A 16,328-nucleotide genomic window follows, 5' to 3' on the forward strand; every position below is an offset into this window, starting at 1 on the left:
AGGCTGGTGATAAAATGTCACATACCTATGTTATTCTTTGGTTAATAGGATGTGAAGTTAAGAGTCAGAGAGAGGGGCTTACCTGGTGGCACAGTGGTTGAGAGTCCGCCTGCCAGTGCAGGGGATGCGGGTTCGTGCCCCGGTCTGGGAAGATCCCACATGCTGCGGAGCGGCTGGGCCCGTGAGCCATGGCCGCTGAGCCTGCGCGTCCGGAGCCTGTGCTCCACAACGGGAGAGGCCACAACAATGAGAGACCCGCGTACCGCAAAAATAAAAAAAAAAGAGAGAGAGAACAGATGATCATCTGTCCACATTTGTAAGCCTCTTAGTCTCTGAAAGTTACAATTTTTTTTTTGGTCTTAGTGGTTTATCAATTAAAATCAACATTTTCCTACCCCTTCCTAAAGTTATAGGAAGATGTTTATTTATTTGCCACAAATAAAATGAATATTTTTGTTCATGAAATGTATTTGGGTTTTTACTCCATTAACTTGGTACAATGTGTTGTTTTCAGATTGTGATTGAAGAAGAAAAGAAATTCTTGAAGCTACTTGAACTTCTAGGCCATTATCAAGAATCAGGATCTGTCATTATATTTGTGGATAAGCAGGAACATGCTGATGGTCTTCTGAAAGATTTAATGAGAGCTTCTTACCCTTGCATGTCTCTTCATGGAGGTAACGTTGAATGAAGTCTCTGTTAAGTACTTAACTTAGCCAAGCACTGTGCTGTGTATTTCCTTTGTCTCTAATTTAGCAGTAAATTTTATGTCATCCATGTCATTTTTCATTCACAACAGTTCTGTGGGGGTGGGTAAGCATTATTTTATTTCATCTTAGCGATAAAGAAAATAAGACAACAACATATTGGTTTGATCAAATTCCATAACAATTAATCAGCTAAGGAGGAATTGAACTTAAATTTTTTTTTTCAGCCCAAACCCCCAATATTTATTTACAAGTTATTTATATGTACAACTAATGTAATATTATGCTCTTTATAAACATTAACACACAAATAAGAAATTAAAAAACACAAAAATTAGAAATACTCTAGTATTTTCTTCCCACTCCCCCAACGTATCATATCACACCCACCCTATGTTACCTCTCCCCCCCCACCCCCTCACCCTGCACCATCACTTTGGAGCCCCTGCTGTAATCAAAGGGAGCCTTTGGAGTTTCTGAAACAGAGGAGGGGCATGGTCTCTGATGACTTTCCCAAATCCGCAAACTAAAAGCAGACTGAGACATCAAAGAACTGCAATTGCCTTAGAGAGCTTTCCACGTGCCAGGAAATGCCTCAGTGCTTTAGTATAACTCATTTAATCCCCAAAGCAACCCTACGCTGTACGTACCATTATTGTCTTTTAAGATATTTTTATTTTAAGATGGAACTGAGGCATAGTGAGGTTAAGAAACTTTGCCAGGATGACACAGAAAATGGTGGAGCCAGAACTGGAACCCACCCTGGGTGGGTCTACACTCCATGAGCTTAACTGCTACTGGAGGGAGATAAGGGAGCTCCCTTGGTCAAGTCCCTCACCAATCACTGCTGTCATGAGGATCCCAGGTACTGTGTGAGGAGGCAGCAGGAAATCACTAATCACCGGGGTACCTCTCACTCGGTTGTCTAGGCAAGGTCGGCTTATCTGCAGTCTCCAGAGGCCAACTCAGCTGGTCATGCAGGCGCAGATCAATAGGCTTGGTTTCTATGCACTTAAAATTTTTGATTTATGTTCTGTTCTTTCCATTGTACCATGCTACCTAGAGGTTTTTATTATGATTCGCATTAGAGCTTTAATTAATTTCTGTGTAATATCGCCATTGTTATATATATGTGGGACTTAGAACACTAAACATATGGAACAGAGACAGTTTGAATTAAACTCACTAACCAAGTGTTCTGGCAATATGGCTTTGTGACAAACCACCCCCAAATTTAGTGGCAACAGTCTTTTTTTTTTTCTTTTTTAATGAATCTGCAATTTGTGTAGTTCTTAGCACATAACTAGTCTCTCTTTCATGCTCTGTCTACTCGGATGGCTCAGTTGGGGTTGGGGATCCATTTCCAATTTGCCTTACTTAGGCAGCTGACAAGTTGGTATTGGCTCTTGACTGAGAGCTCAGTCAAGCTGTTGGCCAGGAGTCCTGACTCTTTCCCTTGTGAGCCTCTCTGTGAGGCTGCTTGGCCAGAAGGCAAGACCAGAAGCTGCCAAGACAGTTAAGGAGGATACTGGGAAGTGGTAGAAATTTTATTTCCACCATATTCTGTAGGTCAGAATAGTCACTAGACTGGCCCACGTTCAAGGGAGTGGAGTCATAGACTCCACCACCTTATGGGAAAATGTCATTCGATATGCAGAAGAGTATGTGGGATAGGACATGCTTTTGCTGCCGTCTTTGGAAAATACAATCTACCACACGAGGCTTCACGTGGAATGCAATTAAAAGGGCTTTGAGGATATGTATTTGGTTAACTTTTAATATTTGAAAATGACTCGTTGTGTTTTCCTTTTCTTTATTTATTTTTAAAGTTGTGAGTTACATGTTTTGAAAAATAAATATATTTATTTATTTTTGGCTGTGTTGGGTCTTCGTTGCTGAGTGCAGGCTTTCTCCAGTTGCGGCGAGTGGGGGCTACGTACGCTTCGTTGTGGTGCACGGGCTTCTCGTTGCAGTGGCCTCTCTTGTTGCGGAGCACGGGCTCTACGTGCCCGGGCTTCAGTAGTTGTGGCACGTGGACTCAGCAGTTGTGGCTTGCGGGCTCTAGAGCGCAGGCTCAGTAGTTGTGGTGCATGGGCTTAGTTGCTCTGCAGCATGAAATTATGTAGGGCTTTTTTTTTTTTTTTTTTTTTTTTTTTGCGGTACGCGGGCCTCTCACTTTTGTGGCCTCTCCCGTTGCGGAGCACAGGCTCTGGACGTGCAGGCTCAGCAGCCATGGCTCACAGGCCTAGCTTCTCCGTGGCATGTGGAATCTTCCCCGACTGGGGCATGAACCCGTGTCCCCTGCATCGGCAGGCGGACTCTCAACCACTGCGCCACCAGGGAAGCCCTATGTAGGGCTTTTGAAGAATTATTTTTTTTTAAGGTGTAACCATGAAATTCCTAATGTGCACATGTAATTAATGTGCATTTCATGCATAATACATAGTATAATGGCATTAGTTGTGAGAAGTGTGGGTGTTAGTATGTCTGAAATGCATACAATTGTGTGCCCCTTTAGAAGAAAAAAGAATACAAACTACAAAACATTTAGTCCATTCTTCCTGCTAGGATTATTGCAACTGCAAGATGCTGCTGACTCTGGATTGTGACCAAATGACAGAAAATCCTGGACTTGTTCATTTGTAAGATGAAGATTGTGGTATTTCTGTTCTTCTAAGATTGATCTCCATAAAGGGGCAGTCAGGCTGATTTGCAGAACCTATCGCTTAATTGAATAATAGCTGTTTATTCCTGCTTACTCTTCGGAATAGTGAGAAGGAAGCTCAGAGACACTCTGAGTGCTGCCACTTCTTCAGAGCCATCTGTAGTTCTCTAGTCTTCAGGTCTAGTGAAGGGAGAAAGGGAGGCAGGAGGTTGGAGAGTGGATGATGTGTTCTGCCCACTCCTGGTTTTCTTAACCTGAGACAATTTTCTCAGTTCAACAATCAGAGCATTCCATGGTTGCTTGACTTTTTTTGTTAGAGCACAAAGGCCGGGTAATTGTAGTTTATGAACAAAATATGTGGAGAGCATATTGTTCTTAATACTCTATTTTTTATTTATCACATACCTGCATTCCTCTAAACTTTCCTCTAAACTGGGTTAAAAAATGAAAGAAGAAATCTGAAAATACTGTCATTAAACCATGGCTATAATTTCTATTCTGTCAGTCATCCATTTCTTCATTTTTGCACTTATAATGAATAATTTTAAAATTCCTTAAAGATGCAACCTGCATTTAATATAGTAAATATTGCTGAAATTAGGAAAGTAGCACAATGGTTTCTACTTTCAGGTGTTTATGATATATGAAAACAGAGACATTTTAAAATAGGGCAAAATGCTTCAATGAGACTTTTGACATATACTATTTTTTTTTTTTAATAATGTTACTCTCTTGCCTAATTTTATTTATTTATTTTGCGGTACGCGGGCCTCTCACTGTTGTGGCCTCTCCCGTTGCGGAGCACAGGCTCCGGACGCGCAGGCCCAGCGGCCATGGCTCACGGGCCCAGCCACTCCGCGGCATGTGGGATCTTCCTGGACCGGGGCACGAACCCGTGTCCCCTGCATCGGCAGGCGGACTCTCAACCCCTGTGCCACCAGGGAAGCCCTGATGTGTACTATTAATATCAGTTACTTTTCCTTTTGGTTCTCTGCAAGTAACAGAAAATATGAACTCAGCTGCCATAAATCATGAGGAATATTTATTATTTTATAAAACATGAAATCCCATGGCAGAATGATTCCAGGGGACTTCCCTGGCGGTCCAGTGGTTAAAACTCTGTGCTTCCACTGCAGGGGGCCTGGGTTCTATCCCTGGTTGGGGAACTAATAGGCCACATGCTGCAAGGTGTGGCCAAAGAAGAAAAAAACAGAGAATGATTCCAGGATTGCTTCACTCTGCAGTAGCTCAGTGTTACCATATTGTAGTTTCTATACTGCCATCTTGAGCATAATAACTTAGTTATTAAGCTAAGCTTTCTTTATGGCAGCAAAAAGCCTTCTGCAGGCTCAGTCATCACTTCCAGATTTGACAGCTTCCAGAGGAGGAAGACTATTTTCCATATATCTATGGCTTTTTTTCCCCGTCATTTTTACTACCAAAATTTCAAACACAGAAAATCGGAGAAAACTATATCATTAACACCCTTGAATATCTAATACTAGATTCTACAATTAGCATTTTGTTATATTTATGTCACATCTTTAGCCATCTGTCCTTTTACCCACTCCTCAATTTTTCTTAGTTTTTTTAAAAAATAAATTTCTTTTTATTTATTTATAATTTTTGGCTGTGTTGGGTCTTTGCTGCTGCGTGTGGGCTTTCTCTAGTTGCAGCGAGCGGGGGCTACTCTTCATTGTGGTGCGCGGGCTTCTCATTGCGGTGGCTTCTCTTGTTGTGGAGCACAGACTCTTGGCACGCAGCCTTCAGTAGTTGTGGCTTGCAGGCTCAGTAGTTGTGGTGCACGGGCTTAGTTGCTCCGTGGCATGTGGGATCTTCCCAGACCAGGGCTGGAAACCGTGTCCCCTGCATTGGCAGGGGGATTCTTAACCACTGCGCCACCAGGGAAGCCCTTTCTTAGTTTTTTGATACATTTCAGAATACGTTGCAGCATCAGCACATTTCACTTCAGTGTGCACATGATTAACACTAGTTCAAAATTTTTTTAAATAAAACATCTGTAAGTAAACTATAGTGAAATGTACAGATCCTGAGTGTGCCGTTTGATGAGTTTTGACAAATGTAAGTTGTGAAACCCAAACCTCTGTTAAGATATAACTTCAGAAATTTCCCTCAGTCCCTGCCACCACTTTTTACATTTTTTTCCCAACTTTACCTGTTTTAGAATTCCAGGTAAATGGAACCATACATTATGGACGGTTTTGTGTCAGGTATCTTTGACTCTGCATATATTTTTGAATTTTCATCCATGTTGGATGTAACAGCTCTTCCCTTTTATTGCTGAGTAATACTCCAGTGTATAAGTATATCATTGTTTTTTTAGTCATTTCTGTTGGTCACCTGGGCTACTTCCAGCTTTTTGGCTGTTTTAACCATCCCAAAGGATTCACCATAATCAGGATACAGAATAGTTCCCTCACCCCCCAAGACTCCCTTGTCCTATCCCTATGCAGAGTAACTCTAAGGTTCTCTTTCCTCTTGTACATAGCCCCTGGAAACCACTGATGTGCTCTTATAAGAATGTTTATAAATGCAGTCATACATTATACAGCTTTTTGCAGTTGGCTTTTTTTTTCACTCAGCATGATGGCTTTGAGATTCATTCAAGTTGTTGCATTGTTCATTTCTTTTTATTATCTAATAGTATGTTTTGTGTGGATGTACTACTGTTTGTATATTTATCTGTTGAAGTACATTTGGGTTGTTTCCAGTTTTAGACAGTTATGAATAGAGCTGCTATTAAATATGTAAGTCCAGATTTTTGTGTGAACATTTCATTTCTCAAGGGTAGATAACCAGGAATGGGATAGCTGGGTCATATGGTAAGTTGATTTAGATATGATTTTCTTTGTATTCTCCTTCGGGTTTACCGCCTTCTAGAATCTGTGAATTTATGTCTTGCATCTAATTTGGGAAATTCTTGACTGTTATTTCTTTTTTAAGAATAATTAATTAATTAATTTGGTTGCACTGGGTCTTAGTTGCGGGAGGCAGGCTCCTTAGTTGTTGCATGCAAACTGTTAGTTGTGGCATGCATGTGAGATCTAGTTCCCTTACCAGGGATTGAACCTGGGCCCCCTGCACTGGGAGTGTGGAGTCTTACCCACTCTGCCACAGGGAAGTCCTTTGACTGTTATTTCTTGATTGATTGATTGTTTTACTGCCCTATTCTCTCCTCTCTTTTTGGGACTCCAGTTGTGTGTATGTTCAGCCTTTTGATTCTGTCTCACGTATCACTGATGCTATGTTCAGTCTTTGTTTTACAATCTTTTTTCTTTCTAAGACTGAATAATTTCTTTGACTCTGTCTTAAGTTCACTGTGTGTTTTTGGCCATCTCTTATCTGCTAATAATAAGCCCATTCAGTGAATTTTTTAATTCAATTTTTTTTTTAGTTCTAGAATTTCCTGTGGGCTCTCTTTTATATTTTACTGATTCTCTAATTCAATTTCCTAGCCATTCATTATAAGCATTTAAAAGTTTTTTTCCGTGATCACAATTATAATAGTTGCTTTAAAATCTTTGACTGTTAATTATAATGTCTTGGTCATCTGAAGTCAGTTTCTATTTTCTTTTGATTTTGTTTTATAGTTTTCTGTTTCTTTGTATGTCTAGTAATTTTGGTTTGTATACTGGCCTTTGTGAATGATACCTTGTAGAGTCTGAATTCTCTTATGTTTTATTTAAGGTTTTTTTTTTTTTAAATAGGGTATTAACTTGGCTGAATCCATATTTGAAACTGTCTTTCTTGTTGGGCAACCTCTGAAATATCTAATAATTTCTTTCAGCCAGAGCTGGGCTACTTGGATTCTGCCCCATGTATAGTTTAGGTGTCAGATATTTGGGCAGCGTGTTTTTTGTTTTTTGTTTTTAATTTTATTCCTTCCTCCCTCCCTCCCTTACTCGCTTCTGCACCCGAGCTTTCTCTAGTTGCAGTGAGCGGGGGCTTTGTTGTGGTGTGGTGGCTTCTTTCGTTGCGGAGCACGGGCTCTAGACACATGAGCTTCAGTACTTGCGGCATGTGGGCTCAGTAGTTGTGGTGCGTGGGCTCTAGGGTTCATGGGCTTCAGTAGTTGTGGTGCATGGGCTTAGTTGCTCCACGGCATGTGGGATCTTCCCAGACCCAGGCTCAAACCCATGTCCCCTACATTGGCAGGCAGATTCTTAACCACTGTGCCACCAGGGAAGTCCTTGGACAGTGTTTTTATGCACTGTTGGATGTGCCTGCTCTGTTGTTCTTTCTGGGATTTATCCCCTCTTTTCTGGTCCTGAGTTTATCCTGAATGCTTTCTTCTTGTTTCTTCTTGTCAGTAAGACTGTTTCTATTCACGTTTTGACTTCCCTACCTGGGCTGCTCAGGGCCTGCTCCCAAACAGAAAGTTTAAAATAAAGAAGTAAAATCCTGTAAACTCAACCAGTGCCATTGCATTCTTCCAGGTGTCAACTCCCTTCCAGTTTCTGCCTTCTTTTAGTCACTCTCTGGTGCCTTCAGGTAGTTAGTTCTTTATATTTTGTCCAGAATTCATAGTTGTTACCCACAGGAGGGTTAGTCTATAAGATTTTCCCCTACCTTGATGTAAATGTGTATTTTTTTATATATATAAGGAAATTTTACCCCATAATCCCCTGTCTGTACTTCTTTTATATTTTTGGTCAGAATTGCTTCACATGTTTATGCCTAATTCATTCAAAGACAAGGGAATGACAAATAGTTCTTAATGTATTATCCTTGCACCCCTGAGGTTTCTGAGATTTTCAGGGGTTTCATGAAGTCAAAAATATTTCCATAATAACCCCACCAAGTTATTTGCCTTTTTCACTTTCATTCTTTCATCAGTGTATACGTAGTATAGCTTTCTAGAGGTTGCACAGCGTGTTAAATTGCAACAGATTGAATGCAGAAGATATGAGACTCCAACTATCTTCTATTAAGCCAGACATCAAAGAGATTTGCAAAAATGTGAAGCGCCTTATTTTTATTGTTTTGGAAAAGTTACTTTTCACAAAAATATATTTTTTAGCATGTAATTGTTTTATTATTTTTAAATAAGTTAATAAATATTTAAAATTTTCCTCAGTTCTAGTTTCTAATACATTAAATATTGATAGAGATGACCTAGATAAACTAAAGCTCTCTGGGTCTGGTTCTTATTAATTTTAAGAGTGCACAGACAACCTGAGCACAGAAAGTTTGAGAAGGGCTAGTTTACACTAATCATTACTCACCTCCTAAGACTGAGAATTAGGCTCATCTCTGGTTTAATATATGTGACCATGTGTTGGGTGGATAACAAAATTGAGGTTATGTTAAAAAGGAAGAGGGTTAATGGTTGCTGCCATTAACTACTAACTCTACTGCACGTATGTGTCAGGATACCTCAGTCTACACTAAAAGTTGTGGTATTTTAAAATTATAAACGTAATGAATATTGTTACTGATTCCACTAATTTTTCTTATGAGGTTTTGGGGTACAATGTTGGATCCTAGTTTCTTTGAGATAAGATCCAAATATTTTCCATAATTCAGTCTTTGAAGAGTACATTTAAAACTTTAGGTAATATAAATTAATATTGGTAAATATTTAGATGCTAAATGTTCTGTATATGTTAAACACAGGTTTTGTATGGAATGTTAGAATATCTCTTGCTGCAAAAATGAATTTCAAGGTTTGAGAATTTATCCCATTCCCTTCACTGATTACTAGAGATTCCCAGGTACCCCATCATAAAGTATATTTGTGGCCTGGACATTTTGTAAAAGAACATTTTGGTATTTTATGCTCTGCTTTGTCACTCATCCTGAGGCTCTTTGAGTAACAAATTTTAAAGAGAGATCCAGTTGGGTACTTTTTAAGCAGTGCACCATAAACTTTAATGTGCATATGTAATCACGTGTGGATCTTGTTAAAATGCAGAATCTGACTCAGTAGTTTGGGGGTAGGATCTGAGATTCTCCATTTCTAACAAGCTCTCATGTGATGCTGCTCCTGGTCCCTGGGACAAAACTGTGAGGAGCAAGGCTCTAAATAACCTATGAGAGAATTAGAAAGATCTGAATCCTGTCAATATAGGCTGAATGTACCTGCCTTTTTCCCATTTGCCCCCATAAGAGATATAGGTTAGTGATTCTGAGGTTGGGCTTCTGGAGTGATAAGCCTTATATGTAAGAAAGGGGGCAAAACAGGGCAGATTTGGAATTCGTAAATAGCAATAACTTTTCATCTTGCCATTAAATTTCCGTAGTCTTTTTTTTTTTTAATTTTTTATTGAAATGTAGTTGATTTACAGTGTTGAGTTTCAGGTGCACAGCAAAATGATTCAGTTATACATTATATCTATTCTCTTTTAGATTCTTTTCAATTATAGGTTATTATAAGATGTTGAGTATAGTTTCCTATGCTATACTGTAGATCCTTGTTGATTATCTATTTTATATATAGTAGTGTGTATATTTTAATCCCAAACTCCTAATTTATCACTCCTCACCAACCCCCCGCCAAGTCTTTTACTTTCTATATGGTAGTTGTTGGACATGTGGTCAATATAAGTTGGATTTGTTCTTTACCCCGTGTTTAACTTCTTTGTCTGAATGTCAGAGAAAATGGAAAATTTAACTTGAATATGTGGTTTTATAACTCTTTAATTTACTTGCAGGCATTGATCAATATGACAGAGATAGCATCATAAATGATTTTAAGAATGGGTCCTGCAAACTTCTTGTTGCTACGTCTGTTGCTGCCCGAGGCCTAGATGTGAAACATCTGATTCTTGTAGTAAATTATAGCTGCCCCAACCATTATGAGGATTATGTGCACAGAGCAGGACGGACTGGAAGAGCAGGCAACAAAGTAAAAATAATTGCTTTTAAAGTTGATTTCTATTATGTTAAAATACAAGTGTTTCTTTAGATTATAAAGAGATAATAGGAGTTATGGGGACATTCTGAAAATCCTTCATCATCAGAGTATGGGGAATAGTTGATGTTCATCATTTATATACATATATATGTCTTAAGTGCTGTTCTCTGTAGGCAGATAGTGTTAACCATTTGTGTCCCCAAAAGGTATTTTTCCCCACCTAAAAATTTCTGTATATACATACATGCATATAGTTCAAGATCTTTCATTCCTTTTTTTAAAATAAGGGATCATGAAATACACTCAGCCCACACCTATCACCCCTGTTCTCACCCCCCTATACACATGAATATTATTTGCTTTTTTGACTTATTTGTATTCTGTTAAGTATATAGTTCTAACTCTTTCTTTTTGAAGGCAGCACTGATGGAAGTACTGATGGTGATATATTTGATATTAGAACCATGGACATTTCTACATACTGTAGCAATAATAATATTAATAGGTTATATTTATGGAGTATTTATTAAATGCCCCCCACTGTTCTGAGTGCTTTACATATATCATCTCATTTTATTCTCACAAATTCCCTTTGAGGTAGATAATATTACCCCTTTTAACAGATGAGAAAAGTTGAGGCACACTGACATTGTTACTTGACAAATTTACATAGCTAATAAGTAGTGATGGCATTTATTCTTTTAACCTGAGTTATTCTGTGGATTTGGGAAACTTTTTGTGTAAAGGGCCAGATAGTTAAAATTGTAGCCTTTTTGGGCCACACGCAGTCTCTGTCACATCGTGTGTGTGTGTGTGTGTGTGTGTGTGTGTGTGTGTGCGCGCGTGTGTACACAACCCTAAAAAATGTAATACCACTTTTAGTTCATGGGTCGTATAAAAGTAGGCCATGGGTCAAATCTGGTAACTAGGTACTCCTGAAATAAAATATTAAATCATGTTTTAAAATTTATAACAGTTCACTGGTAGGGTAGAGCGTTTTGTGAAGATGGCAATCTAATTGTAGTTTGCTATTCCTCTACTTACAACTCCAGTCTTTCTCTTGCCTGAACCAAAAAGCTGCTGGGGACACCTGCATCCTTAGGCTTTAGAGAATCCCAGGGAAGTGATGTAGCTGACTTCATTTTTGTATATGTTAAAAACATATCAGATATACATGTGTGTATGTTTTTATATCTTTTAATTGGTCTTTAAAAAATATGGGAAGCTGTATTCTAGGACGTTAATACAGGTTAGCTGGGGTAGAGAGGTGCAGTAGGTAGTGGAGGAAGGGAATGCAAGCAAAAAGGGAGAAATAAGATATATTAAAGTTAATACTTATGACAGTGGAGTTGTACATTTATGTAAAAATCACATGTATTTCCCTTTATGCATAAAGAGATTAGAAATTTTCTGGTTTTGCTTATTTTTAAATATTAAACTTAGGTATTTCACTTTGAACCATTAAAGAATTTGGTAGGACTCTTTTGTGGTCTTTGAAATTCTTTAGTAATGGAGTCATCTTAAAGAGGGTATATTAGGTGACTCAGATTTTATCTTATTTGTGATCTAAGGAGGATTCATCTTGTTAGTGTTTAATAGTATCACTTTTTCATCATTCACTAGGGCTTCGCCTATACTTTCATCACAGAAGATCAGGCTCGGTATGCTGGTGACATAATTAAAGCCCTTGAATTGTCAGGGACTGCAGTGCCACCTGATCTAGAGAAACTTTGGAGTGATTTCAAAGATCAACAGAAAGCTGTGAGTTTTTTAAGTCTCATTTTTATGCAAGTCATTGTGTTCTAGATCTTGAATATTTAATACCTGTAAATCTTGATAGGATTATTTTCACTTATCTCTTTAGTGAGGAAGGGAAAGGAGTGAAAACAAAATGCTCCCTTTTGCTTCAACTTAGTATTTTTTGTAGTCTACATAGAGTTCCTTTTTCTCACATGCAAATGAAATGTTTTTGTTACATTGTCATACACCGCCTTGAAAAATATTTAATTGCCATAAATTCCTGAATATTAAAGTTTTTTATTATGAAATTAACTTTCTTGTTTTTCCTTGAAAGGAAGGGAAAATAATTAAAAAGAGTAGTGGGTTCTCTGGTAAGGGATTCAAGTTTGATGAAACAGAACAAGCTTTGGCAAATGAGAGAAAGAAGTTACAAAAAGCTGCTCTTGGTCTTCAAGATTCGGATGATGAGGATGCTGCAGTTGATGTAAGTATTGTTGTTCTAAGCCTTATTCTTACCAGTTGAAACAATTATTCCTTTGGTACTGGAGGTTTTTACCATAGGCTTGTTTAGTTAGCAAGTTACTGGAAACTTTTTGTTGTGTACCCTTCTCCGTTTTTTTCTATGTATACAGACGTATTCACATATGCCTGTATTTCTGTATTTTCATAAAAATGAGATCATACTGCTTTATAATCTTTACAATAGTCCTATGTTGAAGTCTTCCCTTTTAGTAAATTCACTCTTATGCTATTCTTTGGTTACATATTTCATTATATGGATGTTCCACTGTTTAATGAATCAAATCCCTATTTTTGAATATATGGAAACAAACATGTTTGTTTCCATATATTTTTTATTTGGAATATACTTTACTGTACTTCATCGCTCATTCTTGAACATTAAACCTTGCACATTCGTCGCATTAAGTCTTGAAGATGAATGTATAAATGGAATTGCTAGGCCAAAGGGTATATCTAATTTGGTCTTAAAACGTTGTTAGATTGTTCTCCTGCAAGGTGAGTACCAGTTTGCACTCACAATAGTGTTATATAAGAGTGCCTGGTTCCCTGTATCTTTAACATCATTGGTACTAATATTGTTTTTTAATCTTTTACAATTTAATTGTTATACAACATCCTTAGTAATAATAATAGTCAACATTTATTGAGTTCTACTAAGTGCCATGTCCTGTGCAAAGTGCTTTACAGGGATTATTTCATTTACTTCCTCACAATAGCTAGATGAGTGGATACTCAGAGTATTCCCATTTTATAATTGAGGAGACTGAGGCTTAGAAAGAAATAACCTTTTCAGATTTGCATAGCTGTTAAGGGGAGGAGCCGGGATCTATATCCATTCTGTTCTTACTTCAAAGCCCATGTTCTTAGCTTACGGAATTATTTGTAACCCAGTGAAAAGGGACCCTGAGGACTCAGCAAGTTAAGGGTTTCCCAGAGTATTCTTTGGAGCCCTAATCCCAGGATCTTGAGCTTTAGATGTTTTCATTATAAAATAATTTTGGAAAATCTGCCTAGTATATACCATTATTAGTGGTATCCTATCAAAGGATGTGAAAAGTCATTAATAAGATAATCTTATTTAACTTTATTTGACACAGAAATCTTCCAACATATTTGATATTTGATCATAGAATTTTTTTTTTGTTGTTTTTGAAACATACCCTGTTAAACCTTAGCTCAGAACACAATTTAGGAAATCAGGAATTCAGTCTGATCTTGTCATTTCAGGAAATGACCACACTGGCTGTTGAGCACAGCCAGGACCAGACCAAGGTCTCCTATTAACTCTAGGCCATTTCTTACTAGCATACCATACTGGCTTAAAATTCAATTAAGTCAATATTTTAGTTATTTGTTACCATGTAACAAATCAATCCAAAACTTAGTAGGTTAAAACAGTAAACATTTATTATCTCATGATTCCTGAGGGTTAGGAAATCAGGAGCAGTTTAGCCAAGTAGTTCTTACTTAGGGTCTCATGAGGTTGCAGTCAAGCTGTTGTCCCAGGTTGCAGTTATCTGAAGGCTTCACTGATGCAGGACCATCTTCTTCCAAGATGGCTCAGTCACTTTAATGTTGGTAGGATGCCTCTGTTCTTCACTCTGCATTTGTGTCCTTACAGCATGGCAGCTGGCTCCCCCAGAATGAGTGATCCAAGAGAGAGCAAAGAGGAAGCCTTAGTACCTTTTATGACTAGTCTCTGAAGTTACATACTGGCTTTTCCACTTTTTTTTTGTCTGTTAGAATCAAATCACTAAGTCCAGCCCACATTTAAGGAGAGGCTCCACCTCTTGGAGGGAAGAGTATTAAAGAATATGTGGCATTGTTTTTAAAACCACCTCAGTTTTTTTATGTTACTTAAACATTTTTTAAAAATCTCATAATGAAATATGTTGATTTTTTCCTTCTTGTTAAAATATTATATAAGTTTTGTAAAAAAAATAGAGCAATACTAAAGTGAATAAAGTTAAAAGTAAAGTTACCCCTGTCACCTAGCTCCATATACCTTCCCCATTCCTGATTTATGCATTTGTTTTGGATTTTAACGCCATGTATGCTGTTTAATTTAAAAGGGTTATTTAAATGTTAGTTTAAAAGTAGTTGGTAACTCAAACCCCTTATTAGATAACAAATATTTTAAAAAGAAGATAAGTTGTCTGTTTCCATTTCAGTAAAAAGTCTTTCTAAATTAACCTAAGTAATTTTAAACCCTGAAAAAAGCTTGCTCTTCATTTGAGATTTAAAATATTAGCCTAATTTTCAGCATTGCTCTTGCTTTGATGGGGAAACCAACCTTCATTTCTTTCCTTCCTTGAAGGAAAAAAACAATAAAGGCTTTTTTTCCTGATTCTCTTACCCAGTTTTTTAGATAAATCCAATTGCATTTTTGAAGTTGGGAAGAATTTTAGGAACCCTGTTGCAGCATTTGCCCTGGGAACCACTGACTGTATTTTTAGATGTCCACTGGTCTTGAGTTATTGCCCTTCGTCCAGCCTCTTTCATTGCAGTGTACGTAATTTGGCCTTAAGGCCTTGGACCTGGAGCAAGCAGCTGCATCAAATTGTCTGCTCTGTCTTGACAGCACATGTTCTTCATTTACTGAATTGGGATGTATCTGTACCACTCAGGAGTCTGCTGAAGTGGTTCTTGCAGCCTTGTATCTCTGTTTCTTTCTTTCCTTCCTTCCTCCCTCCCTCCCTCCCTCCCTCTCTCCCCTCTCCTCCCTTTCCTTTCCCCTTCTCCTCCTCTTCTCCCTCTATAAATTGGTATTTTTAATTAGATTTTTACTAATCCTTTTTCTTCTTGTTTAGATTGATGAGCAAATTGAAAGCATGTTTAATTCAAAGAAGAGAGTGAAGGATATGGCTGCTCCTGGAACATCTAGTGTTCCTGCTCCAACTGCAGGAAATGCTGAGAAGTTAGAAATTGCAAAGAGATTGGCTCTTCGAATCAATGCTCAGAAGAATTTGGGGATTGAGTCTCAGGTATTAAGTAATTTGTTCCAAGTCTTAGTACTTTTTGTAAGTTCTTTGATTTAAATGCTTTTCAGGAATTATGGCAGCACAAGTGAACAAGAAGTTATTTTAGACACTGAGGTAGTAAGCATTTAACATTATCCTCAATACAGAATTCTTTAATTATTATATTTGGGTGATTTCTCTAGTGTGGTTAACTGAGGTCTTAATGCCTAGTCTGGAAGGCCTAACTGTTAAGCATGTTAACCATGGATAATTTTATAAAGTAGTATTCTGATTGATCTTAACAAAATCCTAAAGAAATAACTCTCTTTTCTTTCTTTTCTGTTTATATTAGGTGGGTTATTGGGCACACAAACAATACCTTGGAAGTATGAATATCCAGTTACATAACTGAAACTAACATGGGTTTAGACAGTGGGAAAATGTGTTAAATATTTCACTTGCCTTGTTTCTCTTCGGAGTTTTTTGGTTAACTTAATTTTTTTTTTGAAGTATAGTTGATTTATAGTGTTGTGATAGTTTTTGCTGTACAGCAAAGTGATTCAGTTGTACATATATATATATATTCTTACTCTTTTCCATTATGGTTTATTACAGGATATTGAATATAGTTCCCTCTGCTATACAATAGGACCTTCTTTACCCATTCTCTATATAATAGTTTGCATCTGCTAATCCCAAACTCCCAATCCATCCCTCCCCCAGCCCCGTCCCCCTTGGCAACCACAAACAAGTCTGTTCTCTATGTCTGAGTCTGTTTCTGTTTTGTAGATAGGTTCATTTGTGTCATATTTTAGATTCCACATATAAGTAATATCATATGGTATTTGTCTTTCTCT

The 16,328-nt window shown here is 37.7% G+C and overlaps 1 protein-coding gene across 3 annotated transcripts in view; it reads left to right on the top strand.

Moving 5' to 3' along the window:
- DDX46 (DEAD-box helicase 46) overlaps positions 1–16,328 on the top strand; it is a 66,889-nt gene that overhangs the window by 33,876 nt on the left and 16,685 nt on the right. For all 3 annotated transcript variants that reach the window (XR_009539580.1, XR_009539579.1, XM_060143633.1), the window contains exons 15-19: positions 515–677; positions 10,047–10,240; positions 11,873–12,010; positions 12,324–12,473; positions 15,322–15,495. Coding sequence is in view for 1 of the 3 variants with exons in the window: in XM_060143633.1 (XP_059999616.1) it covers positions 515–677; positions 10,047–10,240; positions 11,873–12,010; positions 12,324–12,473; positions 15,322–15,495 (819 nt within the window). In the remaining 2 variants the exon portion in view is untranslated. The remainder of the gene's footprint in view (positions 1–514; positions 678–10,046; positions 10,241–11,872; positions 12,011–12,323; positions 12,474–15,321; positions 15,496–16,328) is intronic.

This window comes from Lagenorhynchus albirostris, chromosome 3 (assembly GCF_949774975.1).
Source record: "Lagenorhynchus albirostris chromosome 3, mLagAlb1.1, whole genome shotgun sequence".
Taxonomy (NCBI): domain Eukaryota; kingdom Metazoa; phylum Chordata; class Mammalia; order Artiodactyla; family Delphinidae; genus Lagenorhynchus; species Lagenorhynchus albirostris.